Source organism: Macaca mulatta, chromosome 4 (assembly GCF_049350105.2).
Source record: "Macaca mulatta isolate MMU2019108-1 chromosome 4, T2T-MMU8v2.0, whole genome shotgun sequence".
NCBI classification, from domain to species: Eukaryota; Metazoa; Chordata; class Mammalia; order Primates; family Cercopithecidae; genus Macaca; species Macaca mulatta.
In genome coordinates, this window is record NC_133409.1 from 162053572 (window position 1) to 162067952 (window position 14381).

The following is a 14381-nucleotide window of genomic DNA, read 5'->3' on the forward strand; positions in this document are numbered from 1 at the left end:
AAACAAATGGAAGAACATACCATGCTCATGGATAGGAAGAATCAATATCGTGAAAATGGCCATACTGCCCAAGGTAATTTATGGATTCAATGCCATCCCCATCAAGCTACCAATGAGTTTCTTCACAGAATTGGAAAAAACTGCTTTAAAGTTCATATGGAACCAAAAAAGACCCCGCATTGCCAAGACAATCCTAAGTCAAAAGAACAAAGCTGGAGGCATCACGCTAACTGACTTCAAATTATACTACAAGGCTACAGTAACCAAAACAGCATGGTACTGGTACCAAAACAGAGATATAGACTAATGGAACAGAACAGAGTCCTCAGAAATAATACCACACATCTACAGCCATCTGATCTTTGACAAACCTCAGAAAAACAAGAAATGGGGAAAAGATTCCTTATTTAATAAATGGTGCTGGGAAAATTGGCTAGCCATAAGTAGAAAGCTGAAACTGGATCCTTTCCTTACTCCTCACACGAAAATCAATTCAAGATGGATTAGAGACTTAAATGTTAGACCTAATACCATAAAAACGCTAGAACAAAACCTAGGTAATACCATTCAGGACATAGGCATGGGCAAGGACTTCATGTCTAAAACACCAAAAGCAATGGCAACAAAAGCCAAAATTGACAAATGGGATCTCATTAAACTAAAGAGCTTCTGCACAGCAAAAGAAACTACCATCAGAGTGAACAGGCAACCTACAGAATGGGAGAAAATTTTTGCAATCTACTCATCTGACAAAGGGCTAATATCCAGAACCTACAAATAACTCAAACAAATTTACAAGAAAAAAACAAACAACCCCATCAAAAAGTGGGCAAGGGATATGAACAGACATTTCTCAAAAGAAGACATGCATACAGCCAACAGACACATGAAGAAATGCTCGTCATCTCTGACCATCAGAGAAATGCAAATCAAAACCACAATGAGATACCATCTCACACCAGTTAGAATGGCAATCATTAAAAAGTCAGGAAACAACAGGTGCTGGAGAGGATGTGGAGAAAAAGGAACACTTTTACACTGTTGGTGGGATTGTAAACTAGTTCAACCATTATGGAAAACAGTATGGCGATTCCTCAAGGATCTAGAACTAGAAGTACCATATGACCCAGCCATCCCATTACTGGGTATATACCCAAAGGATTATAAATCATGCTGCTATAAAGACACATGTATGTTCTTTATAGCAGCATGCACACGTATGTTCACTGTGGCAGTATTCACAATAGCAAAGACTTGGAATCTACCCAAATGTCCATCAGTGACAGACTGGATTAAGAAAATGTGGCACATATACACCATGGAATACTATGCAGCCATCAAAAAGGATGAGTTTGTGTCCTTTGTAGGGACATGGATGCAGCTGGAAACCATCATTCTCAGCAAACTATCGCAAGAACAGAAAACCAAACACTGCATGTTCTCACTCATAGGTGGGAACTGAACAATGAGATCACTTGGACTCGGGAAGGGGAACATCACACACCAGGGCCTATTATGGGGGGGGGAGGGGGGAGGGATTGCATTCTGAGTTTTACCTGATGTAAATGACGAGTTGATGGGTGCTGACGAGTTGATGGGTGCAGCACACCAACATGGCACAAGTATACATATGTAACAAACCTGCACGTTATGCACATGTACCCTAGAACTTAAAGTATAATAATAATAATTTAAAAAAAAGAAATTTATGATACTAGAAAAAAAAATTCCTGTCTCCCCAAGTCATCTGAATTTTACTGTTCAAAAGAAGAAAAAAGTGATTATATTTTAGTTGCCTAAGGTCATTTACCTCATCCATGGCCCCCTAGCCCCTGACCCCAACTTGGAAATCTCTTCATATTTTGTAATTTAAGGTTTATAACATGAGCAAGTTGGGTGAAGGTAGGCAACACAGCTGCATTTTTATAGCTACTGGCAAAAAACAATACCTTATAAGAAAAAGATCTTACCACTTGTGCTGGAACTTGTTCCATTTTTGCAGCAGGAGTTCCTGGTCTTGGGTAAAACTGATTAATAAAGAGGCTTGGGAATTTGTACTCTTCAACAAGTTTCACTGTTTCTTGAAAATCCTGATCTGTTTCTCCAGGAAAACCACAGATAATATCTGTAGCAATAGTTATTCCAGGAACTCTAGAAAATAACAAGACAAAAATGTAAAAACTTGACTATAAGCCATAATTATTCTATTTCCCTGATATTTTAAATACAGTTTTTGTGGTAATTAAAATTTACTTTTATAAAAAGCACACGTGCAAATAGTTTTAAAGAGTCCTAAATACTAAAAGTTTAAAATGAAAAACAGTGGCTGCCTGCCATTCCCAGGGAAATCCATCTTAAATTCTTTTAAATGATTCTTTGTTCTTTCCTTTATATTTAAAAACAGATGCCAATTCTGCCATTTCTAGATTTACTAATTTTTAGGCAATAAGTTACTAATTTCTCTATTATGGTAAATGAGGCTTTAACTCTTGAACTACTCTATCCCTAACCTCCCAAATAAATCAATGAACAACCCCTAGTTAAATCAGTAACACAGTACTTCCATTGGTACAACTGCAAAGATAACTTTCACTATAGAGCCAACTAGTATACTATTCAGTTTTGTTTTTCCACAATGTGTAATTTTTCCTAGAGTTAATAATTGCTTCTCTTTTTTAAAACATTAGCTTAATGTTTTAAATACCTATGTTGATGTTTTCCAGACTCCATTAGGCCTATCAAAACCCAATACTGCTTTCTAAACCTTCTATATATTGTATGGAAATGCCATTCCTTTCAGGTGTGTGTTGCTTTTATAGTGAACTGGCTATCATCCTTGAATGTTGCTTCTTGGTATCCTTTTTTCAATAATCTTTTTTTCCCGGATCCTATGTCTTCTTAATTCTTGATCAATTCCCTCATTCTGCAGTGGTGTGCTTTCTTTCAGAAGCTTCATCAGAAAGATACCAGGGAAATTTTGTTGTCTTTGCATGCGTGGTCTTAGGCCATACAACTGACCAACATTTGGTTGTGTGTAGCACTCCAAGTCAAAAAGTATTATCCATAAAAATTTTGCATTGTTCCTCTTTTTTTAAGCTGAAAAAATTGCTAATGGGATGTCCAGATTAACTTGGATGAACACTTCTTTAAATGTGCCCGCACCATTCTCTTTTTAGAAGTTTTTATTAACTTATTCTCAATGTGATAATATGCCTTGGATTGGGTTTTTAAATCTTTGTACAAGGTATAGTCTGGAGACTCATGGGCTTTAGGTTGAGGAAGTTTTCTGATATTATTTCTTTAATAATTTTTCTCTCAGGGAATCCTCTCTTTTTAATGTTGAAACCACTGGGTTGATCTCTTAGCTTTTTCTCCTTTCATCTCTGCCCTTCTATTTTCTGGAAAATTTACTTCAGCATACCTTCCAACTATTTTATTGCAAAAAAAAATTAATTCAATATTATTATTTACATTTCTCAGAGCTCTTTCTCTAATTTTCCTTTTCACAGCATCCTGTTTAGGGATGCAGTATCTTTTCTTATTTATCTGAGGATGTCAATTAAAGGTTTTTGTAATTTTTCTTCTGTTCACTGCGAGTTGTCTTTTGGTTTCTCTCATTCATGGTTGAGACTTTCTACCAATAAAGAACAATTCTTGCTGTCCTTTCATATTTAAGAGCAAAGCACTAAAATCTTTTTGTCATTGAGTGATTAGGTAGCAAGCTGCCTTTATTTTTGATAGGCCCAAATGTTGGCATCTTGGAGGTCATTTCTTTGTGGCCATTTAATGCCTCCATAAATATGGCACAGACATTGTTCTATTTTAATACTATAACAATAACAGAATTACATTAACTTATCTAAAAATCCAGTATTACTCCGAGTCCATAAACAATAGGGAAAATGGCTCCAAACGTCAAATCATAGAATATCAACTTTCCTATCATTTAAACGGGCCGGATGCAGTGGATCACGCCTGTAATCCCAGAACTCTGGGAAGCCATGGTGGTTGGATCACCTGAGGTCAGGAGTTTGAGGCCAGCCTGGCCAACATGGTGAAACTCTGTCTCTACTAAAAATACAAAAATTAGCTGGGTATGGTGGCAAGTGCCTGCAATCCCAGCTATTTGGGAGGCTGAGGCAGGAGAATCGCTCGAACCCGGGAGGTGGAGTTTGCAGTGAGCCGAAATCATGCCATTGCACTCCAGCCTGGGTGACAGAACAAGACTTTGTCTCAAAAAACAAACAAAAAAACCCAGTTCTACATGAAAGAATGAAAACAGTTTATCGAATTAAGATATACGAGATATTTGGGGGCATAAGAGGGAACAAGGGATATACCAATGAGGATAGTAAAATTATTATATTCCTAATATAGTTTCATAAAAACAACAGCTTTCCATATTTTCTTCACACACTACTTAGCACCTAGTGTGAAAGAAGCATGACAAATCTATTTTGTAAAATATTTTGTTCCTAATTTATTACTGGTCTCACCTAGCTATTTACTGGGTTGAACTTCAGTTAATAAGATAAATTCCAAGGACTGGAACTTTTCTCCATGATGATAAATAGAAAAATAGAGAATATTCACGCAGAAGAATAAAACAGTATATTTGGATAAAAATTTAAATTTTTATTGTGATATAAACATATTTTTCTTCTTTATAGGTAATTATCAAAATTACATTTGAAAAATCACAAATATCGTATCATTTTACATGTAAGCTATAGATAAAAAGACCATTTTTGTAGAGTAAAACACGTAGAATAGCTTTTTGGCTAGCTAGTTTTATACTTGCCTATTCAATAATTCTGATCAAAAGGTCTACAACTAAAAATTAATGGATCACAGCAGATCATAACAGAGAATAGTCCATCTCTCCTAGAAAATTTTTAAAAATAAATCGTAGAAACTGCATGGGAAATACTGTAAAAACAAAGGTTATTGTCTTCAGCTATGAATTAGAGTAAGTTTGGCACTGGATTATGGGGTATTCCCACAGGAAAGTACCTTACTGATTTTTCCTCTATCCTCCTTGATACATTATGGTGGAACCCAGTGTTATGCAACACCTGCTTACTTTGGCCTTAAGGGCCATAGTGACAAAAAAGAAACCTTTAGAGAAGTCACAGTACATGTTAGGGAAAGGGATTTTCAATGCATGGATATATTTGGCAAGGTAAACAAAAAGTTGCCTGATAGCAAGGGAGGAGGCAGGCCACTGTGAATAGTAACGTATACGAGCCAATATTGAAAAGTAAAAGCAGTTTAATGGTTGCAAAGTATATAAGAATGTGAACTGATTGCTTATAAAATGTTTTAAAAGTAGAGATTGCACTTTAATGTTAGATGAGGCTGATCCATACATTAATTTTATATATGCAAATGATCCTACTTACATTCTTGAAATTAATTTGACTCTTTAGGTGAACCAACTGAAATCTCATTTACACTGTTGATTTCCCTAGTAAACAATTCTCTTCAGTATGAGAAAATCAAAGAAGTCTGAAGTGGAACAAATTCTAAATTACTAGTATATGATTTAAATGGCTAGGAGGAAATTATAAGGGGTGTAAAACAGAATATTAATTCAAATATTTAAGATGCTAATTCTGGGTAAAAGCTATTTTTGAGATGACACAAATTTTCAAAATACTAAAAATTTTAAAATAATCATTTCCACAAACTTTTTAAGGTATAAGTGTAATGTATGTAAATACTAAGTAATATGTTATTCAATTTTAGGAACTTTATGTATGATTTCATACTAGTATTAGAAAATAATTCTGAAAGGAAGATGAAAATGAAAATGTTCATTTAGCTTAAACAACAGGAAAATTTTGGCCTGTTATTTTTTCTGTCCTATATTTACTGGCAAAATGGGTTTATTAAAGAGCTTGGGAATGGAGTAAGAAAGATTCCAATTATGTATCTGACCTTGTCAGAAGCAGTGCTATGATTACTTGTAAAGATATATCAAGGACATGTAAGGAACAGGCAAACTATTTGTTGGCTGTAGCCTGGAATTTAAGAAAGCCATAAATATTTTAAAAGTTAATTATTTCACCTTGAATAAAAACACAAACATACACATACCCCACAATTTAAACATTTATCTCAAGATTTTTATTTGCCATTTGGTGTTTCACTGGCAAAAATATGGAAAAGAATAATTCTACTTTATTCTTTAGATCAATAAATTATGAGCTTCAAATTCTACATGTGAATAAAGTAGGACTAATACACATACTAATTATCTCAAAAGACAAAGAGAAAAATGATCAGCAAAGGACTAGACCCATCAAAATTAGTAGACATAAACAAAACACATGATTAAAAGAAACAATTTTTATCCTGTGGTGGTTTATTCTAGGACAAATATTCAATACTTTTGGGGAAAAAATGAGGTAGGTAGGGGAGAAAATATCTTGAACTGAATGAAAATGAAATCATAATACATCTAAATATATGGTATGCAACTAAAGCAGTGCTTAAAGAAAAATCTATAGATATTAATTTCTATGTTAGATATAAAAATCTAAGTTTCCACTACAAGAAGCTAACGAAGAGAAAAAATCAAATCAAAAGACAAAATAATAAAGGTAAAATAAGAAATCAATGAAATAGAAAATACAGAAAAATCAATAAAAGTAAAAAGTGCATCTTTGAAAAAAGTCAATACAATTAGTAATGTACTAGTTAGGCTGAGAAAAGAAAAGAAGATACAGATGTCCAGCTTTAGGCATGAAGGATGGGACATCACTACAGATGCTACCAACAGTAAAAGGATATTAAGAGAATATTATGAACCTTATGCCAATAAACTCACAACTTAGATAAAATGGGCAAATTCTTTGAAAGACATAAATTACGAAAATGGACTCAAGAAGAAACCAAAAACCTGAATATTCTTTTATCTATTACAAAAACTTGTAATTTAATACCTTGCCACCCAAACAAAACTACACAAAACAAAACCACTGAAGACTAAATGGTTTCATGGTGAATTCTACCAAACATTTAAAGAATGATAAAATCAATTCTATGGAAACTATTTCAAAGACAGATGAGAAAGAAACTCATTTAAGAGTCCAGTATTACCCGGTTATGAAAACCAGAGGAAGGCAAATACTGCATGTTCTCACTTATAAATAAGTAGAAGCTAAGCTATGGGTACACAAAGACAGACAGAATAGAACAATGAACTGTGAAGACTCAGAAGGGGGAGGGTGGGACAGGAGTGAGGGATAAAAAAATACATATCAGGTACAGTGTTCACTACTTGGGTGAAGGGTACACTAAAATCTCAGACTTCACCCTATATAGATCATCCATGTAACCAGAAACCACTTGTACCCTAAAAGGTACTTAAAAATATTTGTAAAAGCCAAGGAGGGGCCAAGATGGCCAACTAGAAGCAGCTGCCATCAGTGGCTCCCACCGAGAAGAATGAAAAGGGTAAGTGAATCCTGCACCTTCAGCTAAGGTATCCAGGTTCTCTAACTGGGACTGACTAGGTGGTTGGCACAACCCACGGAGAGCGAGGAAAAGCAGGGTGGAGGGACGGCTCACTTGGGAGCTGCATGCGGCAAGGGGAGCTCTCACCCACAGCCAAGGGAGGTGGTGAGTGATTGTGCTACCCCACCCAGGAAACCATGCTTTTTCCATGAATCTGTGCAACCCATGGATCAGTAGATCCCCCTGTGAGCCCATGCCACCAGGGTCTTGGGTCCCAAGCACAGAGCTTTGCAGATGCTCAGCAGACACTCAGGTTGCAGCCAGCAGCAGCAGGCTGGAGACTGCCTAAGACGACCAAGTTCCTAGGGGTGAGGGTGGTTGCCATCACTGCAGCCTCAGTCTGCTGTTTTCTTCTGCTGGTGCTAGGAAGACTAGGCAGTCTGGACCAGGAGGAACTCCCCACAATGTGGCACAGTGGTTGTAGCAGATTGTGGCCAGACTGCTTCTTTAGGTGGGACCCAGATCCATTCCTCCTCACTGAGTGGGGCCTCCCTGTGGGAATTTTACCAACTCCAGCCAGTAGTTTACAGAGAGAACTCTGATCTTCCTGGGACAGAGCCCCTGAAGGGAGGGGTAGCTGCAGTCTCCATGGTTCAGCTGACTTAGTCTTTCCTGCCTGCTGGCTATGAAGAGGCCAGGCACTCCAGATGATGGGGATCCCCCTCAGTGCGGCAAACCCGCTCCACTAAGGGGCAGCCAGAGTGCTTCATTAAGCAGGTCCCTGATCCTGTGCCTCCTGACTAGGTGAGACCCCCACAACAGGAGTCACCAGACACCTTATACAGGAGCGTGCCCCCGGCATCAGGTCACTGCCACTATGGAAAAGAGGTCCCAGATGAAGGAACAGGCAGCCATCTTTGCTGTTCTACAGCCCCAACTGGTGACACCTCCAGGTGAGGGAATTTGTCACCACCAGGCCTGCCTTGCAACAGCTCCTGAAGGAAGCACTAAATATGGAAAGGAAAAACCACTATCAGCCCCTACAAAAACACACTGAAGTACAAAGACCAATGACATTATGAAACAACCACATAAACAAATCCACAAAATAACTAGTTAAGAGTCATGATGACAGGATCAAATTCAAACACAACAATATTAGCTGTAAATGTAAATGGGCTAAAGGCCCCAATTAAAGGACACAGAATGGCAAGCTGGGTAAAGAGTCGACACCCATCAGTGTGCTGTATTCAAGAGACCCATTTCATGTGCAAAGACACACATGGGCTCAAAATAAAGGGACGAAGGAAAATTTACCAAGCAAAAGGAAAGCAGCAAAAAGCAAGGACTGCAATCCTAGTTTCTGACAAAACAGACTTTAAACCAACAAAGATAAAAAAAGACAAAGAAGGGTATTACATAATGGTAAAGGGTTCAATTCAACAAGAAAAGCTAACTGTCCTAAATATATATGCACCCAATAGGGAGCACCCAGATTCATAAAACAAGGTCTTAGAGACCTACAAAGAGACTTAGACTCCCACCCAGTAATAGCGGGACACTTTAAAACCCCACTTTCAATATAAGATCAATGAGACAGAAAATTAAGAAAGATATTCAGGATTTAAACTCAGCTCTGGATCAGGTGGACCTGAAGGATATCTACAGAACTCTCCACGCAAAAACAACAGAATACACATTCTTCTTGGCACCACATGGCACTTACTCTAAAATTTATCACATAATTGGAAGTAAAACATTCCTCAGCAAATGCAAAAGAATTGAAATCATAACAAACAGTCTCTTAGACCACAGCATAATCAAATTAGAACCCAGGATTAAGAAACTCCCTTAAAACCACACAACTACATGGAAATTGAACAACCTGCTCCTGAATGACTCCTGGGCAAATAACGAAATTAAGGTAGAAGTTTAAAAGTTCTTTGAAACTAATGAGAACAAAGAGACAGCATGCCAGAATCTATGAGCTAACACAGTGTTAAGAGGAAAATTTATAGCACTAAATGCCCACATGAAAAAGCCAGAAAGATCTCAAAACAACCTCTTAACATCACAACTAAAAGAACTAGAGAACCAAGAGCAAACAAACCCCAAAGCCAGCAGAAGACAAGAAATAACCAAGCTCAGAGCAGAACTGAAGGAGAAAGAGACACAAAAAACCCTTAAAAAAAATCAACAAATCCAGAAGCTGGTTTTTTGTAAAAACAAAATAGATAGACTACTAGCTAGACTAATAAAGAAGAAAAGAAAGGAGAATCAAATAGACACAATAAAAAATGATAAAGCAGATATCACCACTGACTGCAAAAAATTAAACCAACCATCAGAGAATACTATAAACACCTCTATGCAAATGAACTAGAAAATCTAAAAGAAATGGATAAACTCCTGGACACATACACCCTCCCAAGAGTGAACCAGGAAGAAGTTGAATACCTGAATAGACCAATAATGAGTTCTGAAATTGAGGCAGTAATAAATAGCCTAGCAACCAAAAAAAGTACAGGACCAGATGGATTTACAACTAAATTCTACCAGAGGTACAAAGAGGAACTGGTACATTCCTTCTGAAACTATTCCAAACAATTGAAAAGCAGGGACTCCTTCCTAACTCATTTTATGAGGCCAGCATCATCCTGATACCAAAATCTGGCAAAGAAACAATAAAAAAAGAAAATTTCAGGCCATTATCCTTGATGAACATCGATGTAAAAATCCTCAATAAAATACTGGCAAACCGAATCCAGCAGCACATCAAAAAGCTTATCCACCATGATCAAGTCAGTTTCATCCCTGGATGCAAGGCTGGTTCAACATATGCAAAACAATAAATGTGAATCATCACATAAACAGAAATAAAGACAAAAACCACGTGATTTTCTCAATAGATGCAGAAAAGGCCTTTGATAAAATTCAAAACTCCCTCATGTTAAAACCTCTCCATAAACTAGGTATTGATGGAACAGACCTCAAATAATAAGGGCCATTTATGACAAGCCCCACAGCCAATATCATACTGAATGGGAAAAAACTGGAAGCATTCCCCTTGAAAATGGACACAAGACAAAGATGCCCTCTCTCACCACTCCTATTCAACATAGTACTGGAAGTTCTGGCCAGGAAAATCAGGCAAGAGAAAAAAACAAAGCATATTTAAATAGGAAGAGAAGAAGTCAAACTGTCTCTATTTGCAGATGACACGATCACGTATCTAGAAAATCCCATCGTCTCAGCGCAAAAACCTCTTAATAAGCAATTTCAGCAAAATCTCAGGATACAAAATCAATGTGCAAAAATCACAAGCATTCCTATATACCAACAATAGACAAGCAGAGAGCCAAATCATGAATGAACACCCATTCACAATTGCTTTAAAGAGAATAAAATACCTAGGAATACAGCTATTGAGGAAAGTGAAGGACCTCTTCAAGGAGAACTACAAACCACTGTTCAAGGAAATAAGAGAGGACACAAACAAATGGAAAAACATTCCATTCGGCCAACAAACATATGAAAAAAAGCTCAACATCACGGATTATTAGAGAAATGCAAATCAAAACCACAATGGCATACTATCTCACACCAGTCAGAATGGCGATTATTAAAAAGTCAAGAAACAACAGATGTTGGTGAGGCTGTGGAGAAATAGGAATGCTTTTACACTGTTGGTGGGGATGTAAATTAGTTCAAGCATTGTGGAAGACAGTGTGGTGATTCCTCAAAGACCTAGAACCAGAAATACCATTTGACCCAGCAATCCTATTTCTTGGTAAATACCCAAAGGAATATAAATGATCTTTTTATAAAGATACATACACACGTATGTTCATTGCAGCACTATTCACCATAGCAAAGACATGGAATCAACCCAAATGCCCATCAATGATAGATTGGATAAAGAAAATGTGGTACATATACACCACATAATACTATTCAGCCATAAAAATGAAAGAGATCATGTCCTTTGCAGGGACATGGATGCTGTCAGAAGCCATTATCCTCAGCAAACTAACGCAGGAACAGAAAACTAAACACCACATGTTCTCACTTATAAGTGCGAGCTGAACAACGTGAACACATAGACATGGGGAGGGGAACACACACTGAAGCCTGTTGAGGTGGGGAAGAGTACCAGGGAAAATAGCTAATGCATGCTGAGCTTAATACTTAGGTGATGGGTTGATAGGTGCAACAAATCACCACAGCACACATTTACCTAGGTAACAAACCTGCACATCCTGCACATGTACCTCAGAACTTAAAAAAAAGTTAAAAAAAGAAAAACAAAAACAAAAAAACAAGAACAAAAAAATTTTTAAAGAAAACCAGAGGAAGAGATTAGAATTAAACTATAGACCAATATCCCTCATAAACAAAGAAACAAAAATTCTTAACAAAACATTGGCAAACTGAACCCTGCAAAATTTAAAAAATGACTATATATCATGACCACTTTTTAAATCCAAGAAAGGTAAGTTTGATTTGATATGTGAGTATCAATTAATGTAATGTACCCTATAAAAAGAATAAAGGACAAAATAAAAACCACATAATGTTAACAGATTCAGAAAACTTTTGACAAATCCAACACCCATTCATGATTTTTAAAAATGCTTTTCCTGGCTGGGCGCGGTGGCTCAAGCCTGTAATCCCAGCACTTTGGGAGGCCGAGACGGGTGGATCACGAGGTCAGGAGTTCGAGACCATCCTGGCTAACCCGGTGAAACCCCTTCTCTACTAAAAAATACAAAAAACTAGCCGGGCGAGGTGGCAGGCGCCTGTAGTCCCAGCTACTCGGGAGGCTGAGGCAGGAGAATGGCGTAAACCCGGGAGGCGGAGCTTGCAGTGAGCTGAGATCTGGCCACTGCACTCCAGCCTGGGCGACAGAGCGAGACTCTGTCTCCAAAAAAAAAAAAAAAAATGCTTTTCCATTAGGATTGATAATAAAGCAAAGACTTCTGCTCTCACTTCTTCAATTCAACATATTACTGGAGGTTCTAGTCAGTCCAAAAAGCAAGGAATAGAAATTAAAGGCATATATGTTTAAAAGAGAGAACTTTTTTTTTTTTGGCAGGTGACATGACCTTGTATGTAGAAAATCTAAAGAATCTAATGAGCCTACTAAAATAAGTCAGTTTAGCAAAACTGTAGGATACAAGATCAATATATAAAAATCAATTGCATTTTTTATACTAGTAATGAACAACCTGAAAATGAAATAAAGAATCCAACTCCATACACAATAGCAAAAAAACTACTTGAGAATATCTTTGAGAAAGAAAGGTAGAAGTTGTATGCCAAAAACTGGGAGAATTTAAAGAAATTGTCTTAAAACTTGATGAGGGAAATTAAAGAAGATCTAAATAAATGGGAAAATATATAATTTTCATGGATTAGAAAATTCTGCATTGTTAAAATGGCAAGCCTCTCCAAATTGATTTATAGAGTCAATGCAACTCTATCAAAATAACAGCAAGTATTTCTGCTGAAAATGACAAGCTGTGCCTAAAATTTATGTGGAAATACAAATGACCTGAAATAGCCAGAACAGTTTTGAAGGAAAAAAAAGCTGGTGGAATAAATGAACCTGTTTTAAAGACTATAAAACTCCAATAATCAACGCAGTGTGGTATCAGTGTAAGGATACATCAATGGAAAAATATAGAGTCCAAATATATACCAATTCATCATATATGGTTAATTAGTTTTCAACAAAATTACCAAAGCAATTCAATGAGGGCGGGAAACAAAGCGTTTTCAATAAATGGTACTGAAACAATCCAACACCATATGCAAAAAAACCCCACAAATTACTAAACTCTCCACCTAACATTATACACAAAAATATTTCAATGTGCATCATAGTCTGAATGTCAGATGTAGAATTATTAAACATCTAGAAGAAAATATGGGAGGAAATCTTTGTGACCTTGGGTTACGCAAAGATTTCTTAGCCATAGTGCCAACACCAAAAGCGCAATCTGTAAAAGTAAAATTTGATAAACTGAGAAATCAAACTTACTCAAAAGATACCCTTAAAAAATGAAAAGAGAAGCCATAGAGTAGAATAAAATATTTGCAAATCATATATCCAAAAAAAGATTTGTATCCAAACTATATTGAGAACTCTATGATTCACTAACAGGGAGACAACACAATGGTACAATGGGCAAAAGATTTTACCAACACTTTACTAAAGAAGATATAGGAATAGCTAATAAGTACATTAAAATTTGCTTAACATTGTCACTAGTCAGAAAAATGAAAGTTAAAACCATGTAAAATGCCACATATCCAGTAGAATGGCTGTACCAAAAAGACTGAAAAAAAAAACAACAACAGATATTAGTAAGCATATAGAGAAACTGAAGCACTTATACATTGAAGGTGGGAATTTTAAATGGTGCAGTCACTTTGGAAAACAGTCCGACAGTTTCTTAAACAGTTAAACATACACTTACTGTGACCCAGCAATTCTACTGTAGGTATCCACCCAAGGGAAATGAAAATGTAAGCTCACACAAAGACCTGTACTTGGATTTTCACAATAGCAATCTTCATAACTGCCCCAAACTGGTAACAGTCCAAATGTCTATCAGTTGTTGAATGAATAACAAAATGTGGCATATCCATATGTGGAAATTACTTGCAAATAAAAAAGAGCCAACTACTGATACATACATTAACATGAATGAATCTGAAAAACATTCTTAAGTAAATGAAAGACGAAGGATTGCTTATTGTGATTCCATTTATAAGAAATATCTAGAAGACGACAGAATAGACAGAAAACATATCAGGCTTGCCTGGAACTGTGAGTAGAAGCAGGGACTAGCTGCAATTGGACATTAGGAAAATTTCTGACAGAATGAAAGTGTTCTAAAACTGAATTGTGATGA

General features: G+C 36.6%; 1 protein-coding gene across 2 annotated transcripts in view; it reads right to left on the reverse strand.

Annotated features, from left to right (window-relative positions):
* CDKAL1 (CDK5 regulatory subunit associated protein 1 like 1) overlaps positions 1-14381 on the reverse strand; it is a 707863-nt gene that overhangs the window by 164299 nt on the left and 529183 nt on the right. For both annotated transcript variants that reach the window (XM_001098819.5, XM_078001348.1), the window contains exon 12: positions 1971-2151. In XM_001098819.5, the coding sequence (XP_001098819.2) occupies positions 1971-2151 (181 nt within the window). The remainder of the gene's footprint in view (positions 1-1970; positions 2152-14381) is intronic.